The sequence below is a fragment of the Oreochromis niloticus genome, linkage group LG16 (assembly GCF_001858045.2).
Source record: "Oreochromis niloticus isolate F11D_XX linkage group LG16, O_niloticus_UMD_NMBU, whole genome shotgun sequence".
NCBI lineage: Eukaryota > Metazoa > Chordata > Actinopteri > Cichliformes > Cichlidae > Oreochromis > Oreochromis niloticus.
The window spans coordinates 16,854,395-16,879,691 of record NC_031987.2 but is presented as its reverse complement, the minus strand read 5'-3'; the positions used below and the strand labels follow the sequence as shown (position 1 = coordinate 16,879,691).

Genomic DNA, 25,297 nt, shown 5'->3' with positions numbered 1-25,297 from the left:
AGTGATGTTTACTCTATCTGCTCACAGCAGTATGTGCTGCCACATCTCTTTCTGGCTCCATAACTGCGCTAAAACGCACAACCAGCAGAAGAAGGATAAGCTGCATTTTATTTCATGAACTGAGTGTAAAAGCTGTAAAAATAAAACAAAACAACTTGGATTTATCTATAAAAAAGAAAGCTAAATCTGAGTGTACTTGATGTGTTTTATTGTCAGTGAATTGATGCCATTTTTAAACTGTAATTATTTGTTTTAATGTGAGCTTTGTGAAGCTTTAATGAAACAGACAGCACTACAGTTTACATTTTAAGTATTAGTAATATTATTAATAGTATCACAACAAGCAGGACATTGCGGGACAGTCTAAAAACGACAGACTACTTCGCTGGCTATTTAACAATAACAATAGCAGTCTAATAATAATAAAACGACGAGGCTCAGAGACATGCCCTTTAAAGGAAAAAAACCATCTGTGAAAGTTCAGTGTCTCTGTTGTTATTTTCTCTGCATTTACACGGTGGGCTGAGTCTGCTTCTGCCTTCAGAAAGCCTTCTCTCTAACGATTAAATTTGGCTTCTCCTTTGTGCAAATGTGTGACATATTGCTGAAATATGGGGCCTGGGAGCTGTCAGGAGATTTCAAAATCAGTATAAGGGTGCTGCAATAACCGATTAGAAAAATGGGGCTTTCGGGTTTGCAACTGTTAAAAGTAGCGCGCTCTTCTTAACACACGTTCATCAGGACATAAGACGTTTATGATATAAATCAGTAAAAACATGGACAATGGTATGGCCCTTGCCTTGGCTACGTGTTCCAGCTGTGAATAGGCTGCTTTAGCTGAGACTTAAAGGACAACATCGCCCTCTAGCGCTCCCGGTATTCTTTCCAGGGGCCCTGAAGCTCCAGTAAAGGTAAACAGGTTGCTTTTAGATCTGCAACTTTCTGGATTCCTGTTTTAATCAACAAGTTCCACTGAAGGTGTTTTCAAGTTTAAGAACAAAGACAAACAAAGCGTGTTAGATCCTGCCCGTGAAGTACAATTAAGACACATGCTCTTCTTGACCATTTCAGTACACAGTCCATCAGAAGATAAGACTGCACCACACAGCAGTCAAAGTTAAGTTTTTTTCCCATCGGTGGGAAGTGCAATTGATGAATACACGTGACCATTAAGGTGGGGGTGATTTCCTCTAAAACAATTCATCGACCAGACACCCCATGGAAAAGTGTCTACACTCTGTTTGTCAGCAACAGACGCAAACACCCAGGAAAAAAGGGCTTTACAAAGGAGAGCGTAATTACTGGCCAGGCCCATAAAGTAATTTAGGCCAGACGTCTAGCCATTTCTATAGCTTTATTGGACCGCGGTTCTTCCTGCTTTAAAGTAATTGTTCGTACAAGTTGGACCATAAATTGGAAATTCGCCGCAACACCTCTCCAATAGCAAACATTTTATGACTTGGAGCACTACTTTTCAAAAAACACTAAAATCTTCCGTTTTTAAAGTTATTTTAAAGATGTTTTAAATAATATTTAGTGGGGGTTTAATACAATTTTAATATGTGGGCTGCTAATAAGAACATCCAGCTATTACATATTGAATATTAGGTTAAATAGTGCGGTTATCTATTAGATTACATAGCCTCGATAAACCGCATTTGGATAAGTAAGGCCTTAGGGGATATGTTTTGGTCTAATACAAATAAATTAAAGAACAAAGTGCTTACGTCAACATGTCAAAAATACGAATAAAGGAAAAAATCTTTATGTTTTTATTTTTGATTTAGACTAAAGAGAGATTTTTCCTTTCCCAAACATGGCACCTTGTCATGAACTGTATGAAAGCTTCAAAAATAAAAACAAAGATTTTAAGCAAAAAGTCGTTAAAACTGGGTAAATTCTCGCTTTACTGAAACTGCGTCCCGTGTGTGTAGTGACATATACAGCAGTCGAAGTAGTTGCTCTGAATTCTTTTTATATTTATATTTAGATATATATATATATACAACTTCAAATAACAGCAATACACATACATGTTTCCTGCTGCGTAAACATCCCACTTTGTTGCGTAAAACTTTCAGTTGGCTTGAAACATTGTTCGACAGATCCTCTGTGGGTCTCATCGAGACAATTTTTTTGCACGTGTGATGCATATTTGGCCAAATAACCTCAGAACGCTGACACTTAATAAATGTTGCAAAAAAAATAAAATAAAAAAAATGTAAATGGCTAAGGAGGCTCCTATCAAAAATCATTATAATTGTTCACATGGCTTCCTTGGTACAAACGTCAGAATGTGTGAAACGGCACCAGCACCGGACTTATAGCTGGTCCTTGCCGTTCCTCTCTCTGTTCATCTTCTTCATTTTCATCCTCCTGTTCTGGAACCAGATCTTCACTTGTCTCTCCGTTAAACTGAGTATGCGAGCGACTTCATAGCGCCGGTCTCTTGTCAAATACATGTTGTAGAGGAACTCCTTCTCTAGCTCTAAAGTCTGATATTTTGTGTAGGGACATCGCTTCTTTCTCGTCGAGCGTGCATGAATCCAATTTGCTGCAGGGTTACCTAAAAGCACATAAAGTAAATACACATGTGATTAGTTGTTTGGTTTTTTTTCTCTTTTTTATTGTAAACTTTAATAAACTGTAGCCATTGTTTTTCCCTAAATGGGGCTCAGAGACTTGCGGTCGGTTTCATTGAAGCAAAAGAAAATGAGAACTGTTGCTTGTTATGTCCAAAGAGGACCATTTCGATTACATGATTTCCTGTTTGTACTGATTGCCCCCGTGCACCAACAGAGGGGAATAAATCAGATCTGTACTTAGGTATAAAGTCTCCTTAGATGCAATCTTATCGAAATAGTAAGTTGTGTATCTATCTGGGGTGTCCCGTGACATGAAAAACATTAGGATCCCTGCAATAACCCTTGTAGGGCGGGTTCTCCCCTTTCGGAGCAACAGTATAGTACGAGACACTTTTATAGGTTAGTAAAACCTCCAGTTTTACACACCAGGCTCATACAGTTCTTAAGGTTGTAAATCAGCACCGGCTATTTCGTTTACTTACTTGGGTCAAGTTTTTGTTTTTCCTCTTTGGGTTCGCTGTGGCTCGAAAGCTCACTTCCACTGTGCTCTTTGGTTGCTTTTTCTGGACACTCCGATACTCCACACGTGAATTCGCCAGCGAGCGGCCGAGCCTCCGCTTCCAACGTGTCACAATCTGAAGATTTAGCTGGCAAGACCTCTGGCTTTGTTCCGTACGACCGACTGCTGGAGGGGAATCCGGCGAACGAAACGTGGTTCGAAATGGGGTCCATCCACGGTCGGACGCTAACGTATCTCCCGTCCGACGCAGGCAGATGGGACTGGTGGTGGTGGTGGTGGTGCACATATGGATGATAAATCCCCTGAGGATGAACTGAGGACCAGGACGGCGAGAAAACGGCGGATTTCGGTGCAAAATTACACGAGGAAAAGTCTGCGTTGTCCCCAGCACCTGACGGCCTCGGGGTCATCGCGTGTGGAGCCTGAATAAAGCGAGCACCGTACACATCCTCCGGCTCCTGCCCCATTATAGCGTCCACATAGCAGTTACTGAGAGTGCCACTGGAAGACATTTTTGATGGCTTCCTACTCATATAATAAGGGTTGCACTGTTACGGGAAGCTTCCCTTTATGAACAATCATAGTATTTTTGCTGGCCCGCATCTACAGGGATTGGTTACATGGATCACGTGGTCATATTTACCAATACAGCGAGTAAATCAATCCTGCCCTTGCTCACCCCCCCACCCCCGCACTCCCCCCTTTTTCGTCAGGTTTAATTTAGCTTTTCATTTCTCAAATAATAAAAAGCCCATTCTGATGTGACTAGAGGGAGAAAACTAACGCTCAAATAAAATGCCCCTTTTTAATGAAGATGTGAGGATGTTTCAACAAAACCTACAGTCTGTTGTTCTGTTTTTTAAAGGAATAAGACACATTTCCACCAAAAAGCACACACGCCGTCCAAAAACACGGATTCCTTCTGTCTTAATCCTTCAAGGGGGAAAAAGCTCTTCTAATATCGTCCTGTCCCGATACCCTCAATCCCAGTAAAATGGTTTATGGACTTACAGAGCCCTCGTAAAATAGATGTAATAACATGTTGTAAAATAAAAAAAGACGCCATTTCAGCTCACAGTGCGGTGTATCCATTGTTAATATTTTGGCAAGGAAACGTATTTTCTGAGTTGGTTTAATATTTTAAGTTGAGGCGGAAACAGCAGCAGTCGTGAAATTATTATATTCATTGAAAGGAGAGTAATAATGTATCAATAAATGTTTTACGAGGTGCGTGTGATTATACATGCCGTCAATAAAAAAAAGACTTGGAGGAGTCCATGTGTGTATTGCTCTCTGAAAGGTGTAATTTAGCACTAATAGCTTGTACATCTTGCCATTTTTCTTCTTCTTCTTCTTTTTTACCTACTTTTTTCAGTATGTCATTTTCTCGCACTGTGTAAGGCAGAATGTCTCGACCTTCAGTGAACACTTGGAGATAAGAACTAGGTCAAATCTGAGGAGGGGATCAGAAATTGTGCTACATTATCAGAGGCTTGAAAAAGATTTGTGGCGAGCTAAGAAGGCCACATGAAGTTATTTTGTAGAGATGAAAATGAAGGCTGATTTCGCCACGAAGAAAGGGAGAGCCGAACGTAATTTACTCCGTCCTCTAATCCTTATAGGCAGTGAGTTTAATTATAAACAGGCCTGCACGCAAAAGCAAAACCAACTTTATTCCATTACACAATCAGCCATCTTCGCATGCTTTTGCTGAGCTTTTTCTTTTGCATCCAAATAGACGTTAAAGGAATTCTATCTTGTTTTTCATACTAATTTCGCTTAGATTTTATTTTTAAGTCATTTTTAGCCTAAATTAGCCTTCCTCCAGTAGCCTACGCGTAAATGAGCGCGAGAATATATTTTCTGAATTTAAGAAGATTAGATTAAAAGTGTTGGAAGTCTACAAACAAACTATTTCGGCTCGTCTTCAGATGAAGTTGCAGCATAATTACAAACGTTTGGCGAAACTGGAAACACAAATGAGGGACGCATTCACACTGTTTTGCCTGCTGTTATGTGCAACAAGCTTGGAGGAAATTGTTCTTTTTCTTGCCTTTTCCTGCTCGGAATGGGACTGTTTTTTTAAGGAAAACAATGCTTGCGTCAGTGCAAATTAATTTCGGATACTCACAGTGCTGCTAAAAACTGAAGCAGGCTATTTGCCGAGCAGAGACCGTGTAGCACGGACAAATCTAAAACAAGATCCTTTGACAATATATTTATTGCAAGATACATGCCACAAACATGCAATAAATTCACAGATTGACATTGTTTTGTTCTGTATTTTTTCCATCACTTTAAAGCCCATAGAAACATTTCACTATCGAGCACACGGCTTGCACTTACTCTTAAACAAATGTTGCACAATACGACAATAAATGTGCTTTCATGACTGAAATAGAGTAACCCTTTCCACAGCTCGGCCGGATACCCATGTCTTTTTAGCAGAAGAGAAGCACCCTCCAATAATTTAAGACCACAAAGTGTTACCCTGTGATGAAACAAAACAAATACAGGACGCCACGCAAAATAATAATAATAATAATACAAATAAAAAAATACTAAGATTGGCAAATACAGTCACAGTTTTGTTGATTTTGAGATAAATGTCCAATGCCAGCGAAGCATCAAACTAATATGTGAAGGACGAGGAGGAGGAAAGACAGCTAACACATGCAGCCTCACGAAAAGGTGAGATTTGAGGTCAGTTCACGGATGCGGTTTTCCCTGTTCATTTTCTTCAGCTTCATCCTGCGGTTCTGAAACCAGATCTTGACCTGCCTGTCGGTCAGGTTAACGCTCCTGCTGATCTCTAGGCGGCGCTCTCGGGTCAGGTACATATTGAAGAGAAACTCTTTCTCCAGCTCCAGGGTTTGGTGCTTTGTGTAGGGGCACCTTTTCTTTCTCCCACTTTTTGCTGTCAGCCAGTTGTTTGTGAGAGTGTCACTCTTGCAGTCTGCAGGGATTCAAATCAGAGAGATCAGAGTTTAATTTTTTTTTTTTTTTTTTTTTTTTTTAATTCTTTTAGCGACGCACTGAGCGTCCTCTCGAACAAAAAGCTCATCAGTTGCTTTGGATTTCACCTCTGGGAAATAACGCACAACATTTCCCTGAATAAATAAAATGCATGGGTTGTTATTAGTCACTCACATGCCATCGCTAATAAAACAAAAATGAAATGAAACCCCAAATGATCAACCCGCACACGAGGAATACGTGTGTATCTGGCCTGATCTTTTTTTTTTTTTTTCAGTAAAACCTGATTTAAATGGTGAATAATATGAATCGTGTAAGATTTTTACTAAACCACTAATATTAGTGATTTCATAAGCAATTTGACATATTTGACTAATTTTGCAAATTGTCAAAACTGGATTGGGGTTAGGCTGAGATTTCTCATCATCATTTTTTTTTAATCTTTTTCTAAAACTTAAAAGTTCACACATTTGCCAAACAGATGGTAGAATTAATCAGTGGAGCTTGATTTAACGTTTCAATTTATGAAAACTGTGCAATATGCTCACATAACACAAGATTATATAAAAAAAATGCATATACTTTAAATATCCAAAGAACAGGGGGACATAGGCTTCATGCTGCATGGTAAAACCATTCTCTGTTGCCTATCAGTGCAACCTGAGAAAGACTCTCATTAAACATTACGACTTTAGGGTTGTTTGTGTTTTATACTTGGTTTTATGATGCTGGAGCCTTCTCAGCACCGCGCCACGAGATAAAAGCTTTCATTACAGCCAACCCACCTTTCCCTTCCTTCTGTAGCAGCTCAGGACTGGACACAGGCGCTTCCACTGAGCAGTTTTTCTCCTCCGAGCCGGACTTGGGATCCGGGCTTTCTACGGGGACCGGCGTTCTTGCGGTTTCCGGGTTTTGCGAAGCGTCCTCAATTTTTTTATCCACCTCCGAGAAATTAGAAGGAGCCGAGGAGGGCTGCGGTTTCGGGGTGACCCGGCTGAGCTGCATCAGTGTCGCGTTTGGACTCGGTGGTTCATGGCAGTAGTTTTCCTGATGCTTCCCGTTCGCATAAGTTTGGCTCAGTCTGAAATAGCCGGGAACCGGGATCTCGGGACCATCGACCGGACACGATTCAGGAATAACGTTAGAATATGCGGGGACTTCTGAAGAGTTGACTTTTTGTACTCTCTTATCGGAGTACATGCAGCAGTTACTCTCTTCCTTTATGCTCTGTGAAAATGTACAGTTTGACATCTGATTGGGCGGCTCTATTCTGCAGGGTCTGCTCGGATCAGTCCAGTTATCTATTTGAGGTATGTACGAGTGGACGTTCATGCCCATATTTTGGTGGTTGACCTCCCCTCTTTTGCCGAAAGACGGCAGGAGTCCACAGGTTTGCATTCCGTAAGTTCCCATTTCTGAGCCAGACGGCATGTACATGTTGCTGTTGGAGTAAAAGCTGTCCGTCCTGCAAGCACCAATTAAAGAGTCCACTAAAAATGTATTTGCCACAGGAGAGCTACTGGGGAAGGACATTTTTTGAATTTAAGTTCTTAGGAGGAGAGAGATGTCCTTTGTAAGCTGACATATCTAGGAAAAACAATCTGTAAGTCAGGATGCCTCCCAACCACATGACAAGCCCACCAATGAGATTTGAAAATGGCCTTGAGACGCAGCCTCCTCTCTCTGCACACACTCGCACTGCGGATGCAGACGTGGTCAACAGCGACACCTACAACACGGACTTGAAATTGGTTTTTGCAGAGAGTCGCGCACGTTTCCACCGGGCATCGCGGGACTTGGAGACTTATTCGTGAAATTGAAAGAAATGCGTCGAAAGGACAGTTTGAATCCCAACAAAAACTGCTCGCCTTCAATCGAGTCTCAGATTTATAAAGACAGACGTGCTGTGAAGTGTTTAAGTGTTTATCCGTGCACCAACCTGAAGCATATGCGTGTCTCTTTGTGTGGAAGACATTCCCGAGTGTGTGTGTGTAGGTGTGCGTGTGGGTAGGTGTGTGGGGAGGGGGGTGGGGGTGCCCGCATGGCGCATAGGCGACAACTGCAGACTATTTGGAAAAAATGTAGCAGCTCTGCTGATTATAATGCAAGGCTATTTTTATTTAACCCTTCACACGTCACCCGCTGTAACCACTAAGAGTGCTTTCCCTGCATATATTTTTAAACTTATGCAGCATATGTCTCAATTATATTTTAAATAAAACTGTAACAAAAGAATAAACTAAGTATAAATGTAACGCTTTCTCTTTTCATCTATTTAATTTTTGGTCTTTTTTCATTATGATTTCCCAATTTATGAAAGGCTTATTGTTGATGATTTGTTTTTAATTAAGGGGCACAGAATCTCTCCATTAAAGAGGAAACGATTTCCCCGTTTCCTAAAAGATATCAGCTTTTAAAATACCCAGAAGATCCATAAGATGATGTGAAACGTGGACACACACCTTTAACAAATTTAACTCACAGACTGGTAAAAACGTGAAGGTCAACGTTATAGCTTTCCCAGTCGTTATTACATACTTCACACTTAATCCATGAAGCCATTTCTCCTTTATTATTTAGTCAAAACCAGGATTAGCATATCTGTGTTTTCGTTTAACTGCAGGCGCGTATTTGACGCTCAGAAGCAGAGTTCAAAATGACTTGCTTGACCGTGGCTGTGCTCACAGTCACAGTATTCTCTAAACACCTCAGTGTTTTCGCTCTTAAGGAAGGCAAACGTGTCCTGCCTGTTAAACTAGAGAGGAAAAAAACACTGTCCACGAAATTATTCATGATCACAAATCAGAGGTCATGCCAGTAATTGCCACTGACTCTAACGGCCTTTACAAAAAAGTGTAATACTGGGAATACTTTTTGTGTTTGATAGTAATGGCACAAGCTTTAAATAATTATACAGTGTGTAAGAGAAGATGTGTAACGTCCGTTCGGCTGTCTTTAAGGCTCTTCGATATTTATAGTTGGCTGTAAACAAACACGTGTGTTATGCAAACGGGATTGTAAAAAAAAAAAAAAACATATTCAGCAGTTATAGCTATTTAAATAAAGCTTTACAGTCAAATGAGGCAAATGATAACACGGATATATATATTTTTTCTCTTTTTTAATTATCATGTTTCCAATAATGTTGCAAAGATAACATTTTAACATACAATGAAAAAAAAAACTCATTTGGAAGCCAGTATGCTCTTCAGGCAAAATCAACAATTCATACATCACATTGATCCAAAATATATTTTTAAGTCAAATGGTCCGAAGGATGCGTACGATCGTTGACATCATTGCTGACATTATTAGTCTTGTTAACAGTGGAAATATTAACAGTGATAATTTAAAGAAAATAACAAGAGATTCACTTGTATTTAAAACCTTGGAGTAGAGCGCGTAAAATTAAAAAACAAAGAAAAAAATCTAAAAACAAGAAAAAAAATTACTGGCTGATTTTAGTTACAAGCAAAACAAGAAAGATAAAAACTGCGACAATACTCGGTCTTTATTCGGAGTACCTGTACCTGTTTGTAAAGTAAATAACTAGACTCAAATAGACGAGAATATGACAATGAAAAAAAATCAAACGTTACATATATATGTTACATATATATATATATATTTGAACGGAAATACATATATAGCAAATGTGGGTCAATATTCACAGCTCCTTTTAGCATAAACATGAGATATTACTGGCCTTCAGGCTCATGCGGCCCTCAGGTAAAGGTCTAAGCCTTTATGATGCGGATCACAAACAAAGAAACGGAACAGAATTATATTCCTGGTGTCATTTCGATACGCATGAAAATTATTTGAAATTGTGTTTGTTGTTTTCAAGACTCTCATGAGGAATTTCATCCCTTCAGAGAAGCAGTTAGTACAGACGTAATGCGCTCTCTGATTAACTGTGTTCTTGTTTTCTTTAAGGAAACTCAAGGCTGTGTTTCTGGGTGTTCTTTATCAGTTCATTAAAAAAGAGGATGAAACACTTTGGAGGGAATGAGTCTTTAAATAAAAAGAAACAACAACAACATGCAAACCCTGCTGAATTTAGTGGACTGGAAGAAGTAATAATTAAAATAGAAATGTAAACAAACAGCTTGCTGAACTGATTATTCCCTCACTGACAGGCTTTCATGTGGGGTTGATGTTAAATTGACTGCATGGCTGTAAAAAATGAGAGTGCCCTCTTGTGGCTACACTGAGAATTAAAGTGAAACGCCCCTCACAGTTGGTAATGCAATTGCACTGCAGGACAAGCTGAGCACCCTTCTAAATGCTTAATGAAACCTCAGTTTTCTAATATCCTTTTGGGGAAGAAAACGGTAAATGTAATCCAGGTGGTACTAAATTAGCAAATATCACTCTATGGAGGTTTTCTTTTTCTGACACTAAAAAAATGGGAGTAATTTTTGTTGCATAAATGAGCGATCGCATATCTTTTAACAAATGAATTATCAATAAAGCGGCTGTTTTGTCCGAAATTGGTGCATTTACTTAGTTCGTCCCCCTTACTGGTTACAAAAAAAAGGGAGAGAAGGATATACAGCACCTTATATTTTTATGGCATTCAAATTTTTTTCACTTTTTGCAGAGGCAGCTTGATGGTTCGTGTATGGTGAAGCTACACAAAGATGGAATGCTTCACCTACATAAAGAAGAGCTTACAAATTTCACGCTATAAGCTCACTTTGCGCTTCTTTCTTCTTCGCAGATTCAGAGCCATCAAAGAAACATATATCCAATTTATAATACTGCAAAAGGAGAGAAACATGAAAAAAAAAACATACTTATCCTTCTAGAAGACCGCCCTGGTTAGAATATTTCCCATTGTCTTCCATTTCTTTAGTTGCAAGTGCCCCAATATGCCAGCATGAGCTAAATATGGAAACGATGCGCAGAAATTCTCTAAGCATTTCTAGCCTGGAGTTAAAGTATTTTAAGACAGGAAGGAGAATCAGTCCTCATGTGGTCTGGGGGTTGGGACGCCAAAGTCCAATAGCCCCCTATTTAGACATTTACAGCTACTTTTATTATAGTGTCTAGACGGTTCAAGGTTTAGTAAACAATCAAGTGTTTCAAAGCAAAGGAAATAACGGGACCATACAGTACTGCAAGCGCCTAAATTATTCCGAAATCTTTCCCGATGTAAAGATTTTTTTTGTGTTGTTTTGTGTTGTTTTGTTTTTTGCAAAACTTCGTTGACTCCATGTGATCGGTTTCGTGACAGCATATTTATTTTCGTACTTTTATTCACACCACAATTTGCATTGCATGCGCCTTACAAATATACATTCAGAGAAGAAGAAAGCCTACATATATTTAATATAAATTATTTCAAAGCACAGCTCGCAATTTGCGGAAATTTCTGCTACCGATAACGCGAAAATATGAGAATACAAATAAACAGGTTAAATGCAAGAGTTGGTGCAAAAATATTAATAATAAAAAATATTGGCAACTTAATTTTTTTAAAGCCAGATTTTTGTGAAATCAACTGTTAATCACAGCTGACAACGAAGCCACTTGGGAAAGTGTTTGCGATTTTCCCCCCCGTGTGTGAGTGTGTCTGTGTGTGATATGCCAGGTATCAGAACAAAGGATTCCCAGTGAAATACTGTAGACGGTCGCGGTTTAGCTTTTTCTCTTTCATTCTTCTGTTCTGAAACCAAATCTTCACTTGCCGATCTGTCAGGTTTAACATCCTGGACAGCTGGAGCCGCTTCTCTTTGTTAATGTACACATTGAAGAAAAACTCTCGTTCAAGTTCTCGGATTTGGTATTTGGAGTAGGGACACCTCTTCTTCCTGGACTTGGTTGATGAACCTGTGGAAGACGAAATAAAAAAGAGTTTTCCCAGATTTTACATCAAATGCCAAAATTCCCAAATTTGAAATATAGCAAAGAGAGCAGATTGATAGATTTATTTCTTTATTTCTGAAAAAAAACTTCCTCATTCACACACACACACTCTCACACACACTCACACACACACTCACACACACATGAGCGTAGACTGAAATAACCAACACAGGTATTCCCATGAAAATTAGTCAATATTGCGCAAATGATCATCTACATGTTGGTGTTTGGTTACTTTCAACTACATCCCAGTCTGCATTTCCTCACTGTGTTTCTATATCTGCACAGCACTAAAGTATAAAATATAGAGTCACAAAAAATTTCCTCTAATGTCCTATCAAAACAAATCAAACCTGGCAACAAGGTATTATTATTGGACACAAGGAGGCCTTTGAGTATGGTTACTTAACGGTTTCCCATTGTAAATACCTTTACAACCGTAAAGTAAATCTTATTGGGATATAAAAGCTTTTGCATGCTTATAAAGAAGCACATAACCCTGCACGATGGAAATGGCGCAGTCCAGACCCTCTAAAGTCTGGACTGTTCATCTTATGTCTAACACACATAACACACGTATATCCTTACTGACTTACTTTGCTGGTTGATCTTGTCGCCACAGTTGGAGGAAGAGTCCTCGTCGACGTTCCCGGTCTGATCAGCTTTGTGTTGCTCTACTTTGGTCAAAGCCTGATTGTTATTCGCAGCATCACCCGGAACGTTAGAGTCTGTCTTTTGTTTGGGGAGCTCCGCGTTGGGCTTGTCCAAGTTAGGAGTGTCAAAAAACTGGTCGAAGCCCTGGGGAAGAACCCCATTTCGACCCACGCTGGTAAAGAAATTGCAAGGCGAGCCTGTCCCTCCGTGGTGGCCATACAAGGACTCGTTTTTGAATATCACATCCGCCCTGCTGCTGGAGGACTGGATTAAGTCCCGGTGCATTATCTCGTCCGTTGAGTAGTAAGACGCGTAATTGCCCCTGTAGTGCCATTTGGGATGGTCCAGTCCGTAATCCCTGAAAGCGACTTCTCGAACAGGTTGGACTTGAGCTATGTTGGAAGAATAGGGGAAATTAATCTGACACGAAGTCGTCTGGGGTAGAAAGGAGGAGACTGATGTAAAATCGGGCGACGAAACGTAATAAGTGCAGCTCGGTAAAAACATATTTGACGCACAGCTGCGATCATCATATTCCGTCATATCTCCTCTTCAGTTTTCCTCTCTGCAACAGAGGAAAAGAATTGGCAGCTTTGCTGTGTTAAACTTTGTCCATCTATAGCACCACAGGCGTGTGGAAAGACCCCGCCAGGGAGAAAAAATCGGAAACGTAGGCAGACCTGCAATACATCTTGATCGATTCTTGAGGTAATTGTGTCATGTGATCCAGCTAAGAAATTACCATACATCAATATCAGTCATTAAAAACTGTCCGGAAAAACTCATGTGAGCGCATGCAAGAGACTCCATTGGCTCTCTGGCTGCAGAGGCAACTCCTCTCCAGCCTTCTTGCCCTATAGCTCACGAAAAAAAAAAAAAGAAATGTGTGAACCATCGCTGGAATATTTAATTAAAAGCCTTGCTGCAACATCATCCTCATCTTGTAATGATGTGTAATGACGGTCATACGCAATGATGGCGTCAGTAAATTTTGAGGAGGCGTTATATGTTTGTGGCAACAGTTAGTTAAGCGGAAATATTAACGTTAACCTCAATGCAAAGCTTAAATGGCATGGCAACAAGGCTACCGTACCTACTCGCGCTGCGTGAAAAAAGAAAAAGACGAAGAAGAAGCCTGTCGAATTATATGTGATTCACCAAGTCAGATTTTATGCAAATACATTTAAGGCTCATTGCGCATAATCACTGTGCACCATGGTGGTTTGAGTAGAGTTAAATACATACAGAAACGCCAGAAGGAAATCATTTGAATTCAGTTTCACTGACAAGCTTCTTGGCCTTCAGCATGGTGACAAAAAGCGGAGGCTTCACAAAGAAATAAAAGACCACGACAGGACTGGGCTGCAATAGATTATTGTATATATTACACCCCAGTTACATAGCAGAGTCCGTTTTTAAGACTTGCTGATTAGAAATATCTGCCCATTAAATGGTCCTGTAGATTTTTTTTTTTAAAAACCCAATATTAAGTACAGATGGATGCACTTGAAAACAGACAAGTAAACAACCCCATGGAATGTTACTGTAAACACAGAAATGTTGATTTTGGTTTCCACAGAAACATAAGTCAAGCGCAAGCACGAATCGGCAAGCACATCCAGCATTGCCAAGTCCAAAACAACTGACTTTGACCGTCTGTGGTGCAGTTGATGTCCACCAAGCCTTTTTCACCAACAAGCCTGCAGCCAAATCATTTTACTGCCCGTGGGCAGCCATGCTTGCAGTGTTTTCCTCCTTCTTGGTGGAGAAAACGAACTTATACCACTGATGAACGGATCTCTCATATAAATGAAGTTTCCTCCAATCATTTATTGTCTATGTAAGTATTTAAAAAATGATTGTTTCATCTCTTTCTATATTTTTAACTTATTACCTATAGCGTTTTTTAAAAATTATTATTATTTTAAATGAATCCAGCACTTAATGTAGTTTTTTTTTTTTTTTTTTTTTTCTGTAGTTGTGATACCACATCAGGCACTGCATGGGCTAGGTAAAATATATATGTACACACACACACACACAAATATATATATATATATATATATATATATATATATATATATATATATACTTCAAGCTGTTGGAAAAAGCAGGATAAATGTAGTTCATATTTCTCTGTGGGCTTATATTGTTTTTAAAGATTAATCGATTGGCGGGCTTCAAACATAATGTGGTGTTCGCTTAAAGACAACTTTAATATAACTGAGGGTAAAGTCAAGCTCGTTGGTCCCGTTCTGTTTCCAACCTAACTACATTTCATAATAAACCCTTTTTAGCCAGTTAGAAGATATTTTCCAAAATTAGGCCAATATGTTCCAAAGTAAACTACTTCCATCCCACAGCGTTAGGAGGGCAAAACATCTGTATCTATGTAACTATCACGTGAATAAATAACTTAATTAGTTAATTTTAAAAAATTGCAACGAAATGTTAATAGCGGCATGAGACTAATAGCTTACTTTAAGTTAAGACGAGTTGTTGCCATAATTTGCTGTTTTGTGTGTCTTTTTTGGCCGTCTTCTATTATTTGTTTGCTGTGAGACATCTTAAAATATCCTTCTGGTGTTTCTATCGCTAGTATTACTATTCATATATTATTCATTAGCGGTTATATTCTGCAAGTGTTGTGTCATATCGAGTTCTATAGGTTTTAACTTTGAAATTCATGCATGCATTTACATGGAAAGGTTACAATGTGTAAGACTGTATTAAGCTTAAAATTTCAGATATCAAATCAGGCTGCAGACGAGATGCTTTGAAGTTCCAAGCATTTACAGAAAGGTTAAACGTCGTGTTGTCCAGCTTGTTTCGTGTGACATTAAGCAAAACATTAAAAGGTTCCACTTGAAACATAATTGCTGAAATAGACACACGAAAACTAACTTCCATAAGACTTTTTTCTGATATTGTGAGAAATAGAAACCCACAGTCTACTAACTTGACCTTAACTTTGTTTTTGGCACCCCCACTATCTAAAAGGAGCCTTAGCTATGTGACGCAGTCAGGCAGTAAACCAATAAAGCAGCAAACAATGTCTGGGACGCACAGAAAACCCACTGCAGGCGTCCGAAATACTCTGTGGAAGGAGAACTGGCTGTTAAGCTTCTAAGCACCACACAACAGGCCCGCAAAACAGTGAGGGCAAAAAGAATGAATAGCAAACCCGCGTGGTTTGAAAGTATGCCAAAGTCCCAGAAACTCTGTAAGGAGAGGGAAAAAATCTTTATGTTTCATTACAAATTACTATAGCTCTAAAATGTTATTCAGACTTCCTTGAACTTATGACTGCAGTTTAACAGAAACATAATAGTTGCAGTGATGCGGTGATGATGACGTGATAATGATGTAACGAGGGGAACCATTTATAGATTCACTCTCCCGTAATGTCGCGTGTGCTGCTCTGCTGATGGCTGGCCGTTCCTCCAGAGTCGCGGTCTCTCTTCGTTTAAAATTACCCTGACCACTTGTGACCTGCAGGTCCGCCGTGGAAACACCAGCGAAGAGTTTTGGTGAATGAAAACAGTGACAGAGCTAGATTTGGCCAAATCACATGCACCACTAATGAGCACGGATGGACTTGTCTGGTGCAAAAAGTTCACATGATATCGCTGAGATATTGATTTACATCCATTTCATTTAGTTACAGCCGCAATAACCTCCAACTGGCATGCAGAGATTTTCTTGTGGGTGAGAAATGCTGCTGGGTTATCCACTGTGCAAAGGAATTACGCATATAAAATGCCAAAGCCAAATGTAGAATGGAGGGGTTTCAATTTAAAGTGGGTGCTGGAGAGCAGAGAGATAATAGCCCGTTAAAGGTGCAAATATAAAAGAAAAATATTCCTCCATGCTACAGGCATTTTATAGAGATACAATTTATTTTTAGAGAAAGCTTACGCTCGCATAAGGCAGCCCTCTCATGGTTCTTTTACCTCTGCAGGCTTTGAGATTTCCTAAACAAACGAGGCTGACTTTAGTTTTAAAATCTATGTGACACTGCGTGGAAGAGGTGCAGATCAGTGCTCGGTTATACGCTAAATATCAGCTCTGGAGCGAAGCTATATGAATAAGGGTGAATGGCACAAGCGTGAAGTCTTTAGTTACATTTTCTTTCCAATATCATTCCTAAAAATATGAAATATCTATCATGATGCAAAATGACTTGGTCACAAGTCTTTTTTAAAGGATCTTTATTTACAAATGCATTCATCCCCAGGTGCATCCACAGTACAAAACCAATTTACCTTGATTTAAAAAAAAAAAAAAAAGCTGGTATAATTTCATATTATACTTACCAACACCATGCGTTCTGAAATTGCTATTAAATAAGTCAAATCCAGCTTGGAATAAACTTTAACTGCGTATTTATTAAAAAAAAAAATGTAAATCTTCCGCTTTACAGTGACTTTGATGCGACCTTGAGATCACACAGTATATGCGCGTTTTTTGTGACAATACAGAGGTCTAGCAACAAAAAAAAAAGATACACATTTAATTTACAACAGATATTATGCGTTTTGACACCATCAGACTGTTTCACATCCACAAACTTTTTTTTTCTTTTCTTTTTCTTTTTTGCGGGCTTCAAACGTAAACACCTCCTAGCGCCAAATACGCTGCGAAAAGTAGTTTCGCATTACTTCTTTAAACAGATTTACACAAAAAAAGGGGGTAATTCAGACAGTTGATTAAATAACAGCAATTGGGGGAAGGGCATGCAATCATGAGATATATTTTGCAGTGTTGACTGTTGCTCATGTTTTACACATCGTAAACGTGAACTTGACTGTTGCCTTCTACAATAAGGCTGCACTACATGCAAAGGCCGTCATACAAAAGACACAAAAACAAATGGCTCCACATTTCCGTTTAAGCTGGTTTCATATTTGCGCTGGATGAGAAACAAGTGGGCTTATAGACTGATTATCATCCGCCGGCTAAGGCCAGTTTGGAAGCTGTGGCCTACGGCGCATTTGGAAAATCTTACAGCCAAAAGTGACCCAGCATGCGCAAAAATCTACTCAGTCTCAGTCACCAATGCAAATTTATTATTATTTTTTTTGTATTTATTAGACTATACTTCAAATATGCTGGAACCTTTTGATAAAAGTATGATATATAACGTAACAGAAGCTGCACATTTACATTAAACTAAAACGAATGTATTTCCATGACCTTCACCAAAGTGCTTTAGTCGCCCAAACCTAACGATAGACGCGACTATAGACGCGAAACCCGGCCCACCAATTCCGTCCACCCACATTTCCCACCTGTGCAGCTGATAAATGTTGAGATTCATTCATTCGAGAAAAGAAAAAAAAAACATCGGAATATATTCCAGTCAGTGATTCCTTTTGCTGCCACAACACAACTGGAGGAATCAATTTAGCAACACGGAGTAATTTCTAAGATGAGTGCGGACGCAGAACGTTACATTATTGATGCGATGCTCAGGATCAAGTCCAAAGGTCATCAGTATGCAGAGAAAGCTTGCTCGCGCATCATCAGTCGTTTCTTCTTCATCCTCCGATTCTGAAACCAGATTTTCACCTGCTGGTCGCTCAGGTCAAGTCTGTCTGACAGCTCCTTGCGTTTCTGTCTGTTAATGAACTCGTTCATCATAAATTCATTCTCAAGTTCAGCTAGTTGCGGCTTCGAGTAGGGCTTTCTCTTTTTTCTTGTTTTCACTTGCGACGAGCACCACGGGGCACCTGAAGGGAGTAGAGGCGCAAACAAGATTTAAACTTTAACAGCACCTTCAGCCACAGTTAAATAAGGTGAAGGGAAATAAGTGGTCCCAAAGGCGCTGCTTATAGCGTGGCTAACGTCTTACATATTTTATTAAGATCATAAGAAAAAGAAGCCACATCTGCTGCGCTTATAGAAAAAAGACCTGAAATTAGAATGACTCACACATACAAAGGACTCTGCAAGGTTATTATGGGACATTTTAAATAGTATACATGGAACCAAAAAAATAATAATAGCCACATGTACACATTCCTGTAGTAATAACGTTATAGGAGATTAGTTATAACCACATAACGACACAGTGGCCACACAGAAGCATAGATCATGCCCATATTGTTGCATATTTGTGGTTTTATAGTAAAATAGCAAGCACTGCTGATAAAATAAGGAATCTGGCCTAAAGAATTATGTAACTACTTAACCTTGAGCAAAAGTCGTCCTGGAGCATGGGTTACTGGATAACGTGTGAATGGGATTCTCCTCCTGTTTGGGGCCGCTCACGTTCAGTGGACCTGCTGAATCCGGATCAAGCTGTGCCGCAGAACCGTGAGACCGGGTGTCCAGATCTGAGTAACGGACGCCGTGATCCCCGGCGTAAACTTCATCTTGCCTGCCAGACTCCTCTGTCTTTTGGCTTGTGTCCTGAAAGCATCGAGGAGACTCCTCCAAATGCGTCTTGACGTGGCCGCTCGAGGAGTTTGTGTTTAAAGACACTGAATTGGACAAAAACGGCGGACAGTAGCCTCCAAAGGCGCGGCTCTGTGGTGGTGCCGCTGGCCCAGACGCGCACGAACTTGAGGAAGTCCACGGGAGCGTGCACACCTCTCTCCTATTGTAAGGGAGCTGATGCAGCCCGGGTATATGGGCTCCATTACCGCGCAAGTTGGAGAAATACAACGACTCAGGGGGAGCAAAATTTAACAGAGAACCAACATAGCCGGGATTTAAAGGATTCCGCTCACACATTTCCATGGAGCTTTCCTCAAACGCTTCTTGCAAGCCTTTTAGCAACTCCTGAAGAATAAAGGGAAGGTAATTGTTGATTTGTTAATACAGTGTCACGTGATATGTAAACTATGTTGTTCCGCCCCCACCCTTGCTTCCAATACAGCAAAGCAAAATACTCCTTGAGGAAATGTTTTGGTATTGGGCGGGTGGGCAATGAAATGGTTCCAACCAACCATTTAATCTTTGCAATTACTCAGAAAAAAAACCAACTTAGAAATATGATTTTACACGATGATTTCAGTGCCACGAGCGGCTGCTGAACAGAACATGAGCACTTGGGATGCCACCGTGAAGCAGATATCAAGGATAACAAGTTGACTGTGTGGGCTGACTCATACAGTAGCCTACATGTGCACATGGAAGCACTGAAATGCAAGATAGATAGATAGATAGATAGATAGATAGATAGATAGATAGATAGATAGATAGATAGATAGATAGATAGATAAGTAACTTTGCGTTTTGCCTTTCATGTGACACAATGAAAGGCCCAGTAACCCTGACCATAATTCTAACTACCCTTTCATTGAAATTACACGCAAAAACCTTAAATTGTGCATACAAGAAATACGAATTCGTCCTGCCTGGCGTGCTGTATTTATACACAATGCCACTATATCAGGATACACGGACATAAAGGGTCACATACCTTCAGTGCACGCAAGCAGGGCATTGTATTTGATATTTGATTGTAGCCCTGGTTTCCTTATAGCCTGTAAAATACCCTTTATTTGCGCTGGTAAAGAGCCAAGGTCTAAGCACAGAAACACGGTTACAACCGCATGATTGAAAATTCCCACTGACTTTTAGAGAACTATTTTTGTCTATTATTTTTATTATTTTTATCTATCTATCTATCTATCTATCTATCTATCTATCTATCTATCTATCTATCTATCTATCTATCTATTTATTTATTTATTTGACAAAACTTGCTCAAGAAACTTGAGGTAGGTAGATCTCAACACACCAGTTAAAGATCACCATAAAGCCACATATGAAACTCACTAGAGACTATTGCTGCCTTCATCTCTGTGTTAAATGTGCTGCGCTGTAACCCAGCTGTACCAAAATAACACTGAGATTCTTGTAAAATGTTAGCACTTTTACATAAAATGGAAAATACTCCCGTCTGCTATCATTTTGTAGCACATTTGTTCTGGTGCTTGGCTAAATTTAGAACAGCGTCAGTTTTGTTTGTAGTTTTCCGTATTTATTTATAATCATACTGTTGTGGGATACTTCAGCTACACTGTGTAATTGTGCGTTATACCAGCTTTCCTAATACACCCATGATATCTCCATACCATATTGTTTTCGAAAGGACGCTTGTAATTCATGGGGAGTACATTGCACTATTTTCTTTGGTATTACTGCATTTTTTAGTTGAAGTTGATTTTAAAAAAAAAGTGACACTGACGACATGGAGGATTTTATGGTTATGAATAAATAAACAAAACATCCCTAAAATGTAAAATAAACATTTAATCATGCTGAACCTGCCGCTGTGATTTTTTTAAATTTTATTTTCTTTCAGGTTTTTTGGAAATGTCTGGAAATGTTTAGGATTAAAGCCAAAGCTTCTGAATGGATTAATCTGATACAAGGTAAAAGGCAAAAGCTTTAATAAACCTGTAGTGTTTTGATTATGTGAGATGTTTCGGCTTTAATCCAATAGGTGGCAGCATAACATTATGCATACATAGCCTTTGTATCTTGTCATTATGTCCTTACTCTGACCATTGTAATGTTTTTACTGTGGTAGGAGCTTTGCTTATCTCCAGTAACCATTTGAGTCGTGTTTGGTTTCCTGTGCAAGAAGAAAAAAAAAGATTATCAGGAAAGGAACCATGAGATAATGTCTCCAGCGTCTACATCGTCACCAGTATAGGTATGCTAAATATAACAATCACATCAACTGATGTTTTACACAGCCGATTTTAATAAGGGATTAAAATTATATGTGTTAGACTGAAAACAACGTTTTTTCAATTATTTAAAAGTCCAGTGACGCTGTTACATTTATTTCATCCAAAGAGGGAAACGTTATGAAATCAGACGTTTTCGGGGGGAGGGTTTGCAGTTTATACTTTTTCTGTTTTAAATTTCTTAGTTTAAAAACTTTTAAAATATAGACTATGCGAGCCTTTAGATTTAAACTGTCGTAAATAATTTGTTGGCCTATAATCTGTCAAATCTCAAACATATCGCATATATCATGAATGATTCGAAGTCATTTTGAGCCGGAATGAACCTTCCTGTCACAATTTAGGCGCTGCAATCGGTTTTTGGCAAAGTGACTTTAATCCATCTCAAACCTTCATTACAAACTTTTTTCACCCAGCTCAAAACTTGAAAAAATGACATTAAAAATGTCTTTTTCACGAGACATCTGACCAAGACGGCAGCGCAAAATGCAACATAAACAGAGTTATATAAATATATTTGAAGTTATCAACAAGGTTCCGATTGATTGTAATGTGGAACACAGAGTAGATAGTTATAGATACTTACAAAACAGATTCTTTAATTTATATATAACCCCTTCTTTATCGATGTTAGAAATAAAAGACACACAAAAATCGGCAACCACTTTTTGGCACGACTCATGCACCATGTGTTTTCAGTATTCAGAGTAACTCATGAGACACTACAATGAAACTTCAGCAACGAAAAAGCCAAAAAGAAAAATCTGAAAATTGTATTGTCGTTTATTACATCATCATTAAAACTATATATATAGTTTATGACTAAAACTAAATGAGAAGAAAATATTAGGATTGGGAACAATTAGGAGAAAGTAGTTGGTGGTTAATGTGTGTTGCTGTTGTGCAGATGAACGGTTTTACCTGCGCCCATGAATTGTTCGTGTTTCCTACGAGTGTTGCCCAAAATCTGGTGTTCACAGCTTCTATCGAGGCCAAATGGACAGCAGTCATCAGGAATGTTAGCTTTAATGCGAGAAAATTAATATGATAACGCACATGAAACGTGTGTGTCCTGACTATATTTAGGATATACAAGTTTAATGTTTTGCTTTATAAAAGTGAGCTTTCGGCTGCAGGACACACACGAGTCACAAAATTACGCAGACAATTTCAAAATAGTTTTAGTGTCTAGTTTTAGTGTCATTTACTGCTCTTCGCCCTTCGTGTTTAGGGTGTCAGGAGCCAAATTGAGGATATTCAGTCTAGCTGTTTCCAGTCTGGCTGTTTTCCTTTGAGGGCTATCCGCCGTCTATTGTCCTTGGTAATAAACTTGCTGCTTCCCTCGTTCAAGTTCTCATGGCTGAGAAATGCTACACCGAATTTTCGCAGTTAAAATCCCAGCTATTTAGTCACTGGAAGTAAAAATAAATACATAAATAAATAAATAATAAACATAAAAATATAGCAAATTTAAGAGACTGTACTCTTACATTCAGCTTAAATTTCTATCAAGTAAAATAAAAAGGTCAGGTCACCTTAACAGAAATAACGTGAGATGTTGCATGGGAGAAAAAGCAGATTACATTCTGAGAAACTGTCGCGTTCATTTGGGAACAGTTGACACCTTGGTGCCTTTCAATAGAATTATCTGAAGTAATGGACCTGAACCAAGAGTTCCTTCGAGGATAGTACTCCCACAAATATGCATTTTTTTTTTCTGTTTTTTGTATTTTAATGGGGATACCGAAGAGGATCACTTTCTGTAAAAATGAGGTGTGCTGACTCAAATACATCAGTGGCTTAAATACAGTAGCGTGTATTTCTGGAGCTTGGAGTCACAGTTTCTTCGCAAATATCCTGCGTCACAATTAATTTACTGATGGTGAAAAATCGTTAAAATGTCTCATATGCTATGGGCTATAAAAGCTACCCTATATTATAAGGACGGTGCTGATGCTGCATTATAACTTCATCTCCAGTGCAGTCATGATTTTGTATAAACGTGCCCTGAAAGCACTGCAAAGACATGTCACAGTTAACATTTCAAAAAGTGGTCACAAAACAAGTGTGGGGGTAGTTTCCAGCATGCATCACAAAAGCTGTAAGTTGTGGAAAACAGTTGCTCCTGTGTGACCTAACATTTAGTTCGCCACATTGTTTAGATTGCAGTCAAGTATTTTCTCACCAGACTGACAAGTAGATTGTTTCTTTTTGTCTTTGGACTTTTTTTTGTGAGTGTAGAGGTGGGGCGTGGTAAAAGTAGGTATTGCTTTAATGACATCAGGAAAAGACGAAAATTCTCAACAATTTAGATAAAAAAAAACATATTTACATGATTCCGGTACAGTGTTTCCTTTTAATGGCTTTTAAAAGTATAAATAAAGCACCGGAAAATGCTCGTGTTTTGTATCAATGACGCAGAGGGTTTAAATGTGAATGTTTCACCATGGCTTTCACCTCTCACTCAAAACGTCCTGTGTAATCTTAACCTGGTTGACTGGTTAAAGCAAATAATAATAATAATAATAATAAGTAAGAAAGCATCGGATTACTTGCAATAATGCATCATAACTCGACTTATGGGACAATGTGGCTTTCAAACATGGTCGATTAGGACAACCCAATTTGCTCCCCTTTGTTATACATCTGCATTCACAAGATAACGCCACTAGATGGACCTCTCACTTCAAGAAAGAAGTCTACAAAGTCGTTTTAACAGTGTACATGGATTGTTTTAGCAATATCAGAAGCACTGATGCTGTAAGTGGTTCTCTCTTCTGCACATTTTTAACAGGAGTAAGATCATGTGAAACAACTTTATCTATCACTGACCCTGTCTGCAAAATTAGCCCCAGCCTCATGTTATTGTACTTTAAGTGTTGAAAAAAAATAAAGCAATAAGGACTCAGGAAGTTAAAGCTGAGAGAATTGCCTACACAAGTGAGTTATCACTCTTTTACAATGTCACACTTTAACTCTCTTGATTTTATGAATGACTAATATCACACACAATATTACACATACATGATGATTTGATGTCCCATATAGCTCAGCATATTTGTCACTTTGATTATTATTTCAAGTAAGTTCAGCATCTTTGATCCAGGGGCGTAATTTCCAGGGGGGTTAGGGGGGTTGTGACCCCCCAATAATCAGACCCAGCCAATATAACCCACCCAATAAAATTATGAATTATCTTGCATAAATAGGCTGTTGATTTTCTTTACTCATTTCAGGTATTACCAGCAAAATAGTTGCATGTTTAATCATCTGGGAATTTACCCAGATTTATTTATTTATTTAGACAGAGATCTTGACCCCCCCAATGTTCAGCACAAAGTTACGCCCATGCTTTGATCATTGATGGAGGTACATTATTTTACAGCCTTGTGTTATTGTTCACGTCTAATATAGGCTATTAGTAATCCTACAGCTGGCTCAGATTTACTCCCTGGTTATCAAAACGATGTCTAGGATTTATTAACTTAATATTTTACTATCACATTTGTGTGTTTCACATATTTTGTGCAAGAGCTAGAGATGTGATGAGGAGAAAACAAGTACCAGTAAATCTTTGCTAGCATTTGTTAACATTTACTCAGTTGTGGGAATTGTTCATAGCAACAGTAACCTGGGTGCTCTTTTTGCATTCTTCACCTAGACATTGTTTTACCATGGATCAAGATAACTACCTAGACTGTGGTGCCAGGATGGATCAATAATTTTCCAATTCCGAGTACATTTGCTCAGTCTGAGTGTAATGGAAAAAATACTCATTCTTCATCTATTGCATTTTACCTATTAAACTGCAGATGTGAAATTTAAGTTTTGTCACTGTGGATCGTATTTTAATAACCAACTAACCTTTGTTTTTTAGGTTTGTTGTGTAAATTTTTTACACTTTATGTGTGTGTCTTCATGTATTTATTTTTCGAGGTATGCTCGAGGTATAAGAAGACTGGACATTAGATAAGTGGACATTA

The 25,297-nt window shown here is 38.9% G+C and overlaps 4 protein-coding genes across 4 annotated transcripts; all 4 read right to left on the bottom strand.

Annotated features, from left to right (window-relative positions):
• Nucleotides 1-211: 211 nt before the first annotated feature.
• On the bottom strand, nucleotides 212-3,701 carry hoxd9a (homeobox D9a). The gene is made up of 2 exons (XM_003447299.5): nucleotides 3,068-3,701; nucleotides 212-2,566 (listed from the first exon to the last, which is right to left on the bottom strand). The coding sequence occupies exons 1-2, from the start codon at nucleotides 3,636-3,638 to the stop codon at nucleotides 2,322-2,324; spliced, it is 816 nt and encodes a 271-aa protein (XP_003447347.1). The 5' UTR covers nucleotides 3,639-3,701; the 3' UTR covers nucleotides 212-2,321.
• A 1,615-nt stretch (nucleotides 3,702-5,316) lies between these two features.
• Nucleotides 5,317-8,227, bottom strand: hoxd10a (homeobox D10a). Its single transcript, XM_003447300.5, has 2 exons — nucleotides 6,867-8,227; nucleotides 5,317-6,061 (listed from the first exon to the last, which is right to left on the bottom strand). Exons 1-2 carry the CDS (start codon nucleotides 7,612-7,614, stop codon nucleotides 5,787-5,789), a joined length of 1,023 nt encoding a protein of 340 aa, XP_003447348.1. The 5' UTR covers nucleotides 7,615-8,227; the 3' UTR covers nucleotides 5,317-5,786.
• Nucleotides 8,228-9,206: 979 nt separating this feature from the next.
• On the bottom strand, nucleotides 9,207-13,264 carry hoxd11a (homeobox D11a). The gene is made up of 2 exons (XM_005452905.3): nucleotides 12,549-13,264; nucleotides 9,207-11,916 (listed from the first exon to the last, which is right to left on the bottom strand). The coding sequence occupies exons 1-2, from the start codon at nucleotides 13,147-13,149 to the stop codon at nucleotides 11,681-11,683; spliced, it is 837 nt and encodes a 278-aa protein (XP_005452962.2). The 5' UTR covers nucleotides 13,150-13,264; the 3' UTR covers nucleotides 9,207-11,680.
• Nucleotides 13,265-16,845: 3,581 nt separating this feature from the next.
• hoxd12a (homeobox D12a) lies at nucleotides 16,846-19,360 on the bottom strand. Its single transcript, XM_003447301.5, has 2 exons — nucleotides 18,801-19,360; nucleotides 16,846-18,338 (listed from the first exon to the last, which is right to left on the bottom strand). The coding sequence occupies exons 1-2, from the start codon at nucleotides 19,348-19,350 to the stop codon at nucleotides 18,100-18,102; spliced, it is 789 nt and encodes a 262-aa protein (XP_003447349.1). The 5' UTR covers nucleotides 19,351-19,360; the 3' UTR covers nucleotides 16,846-18,099.
• Between the last annotated feature and the right edge of the window lie 5,937 nt (nucleotides 19,361-25,297).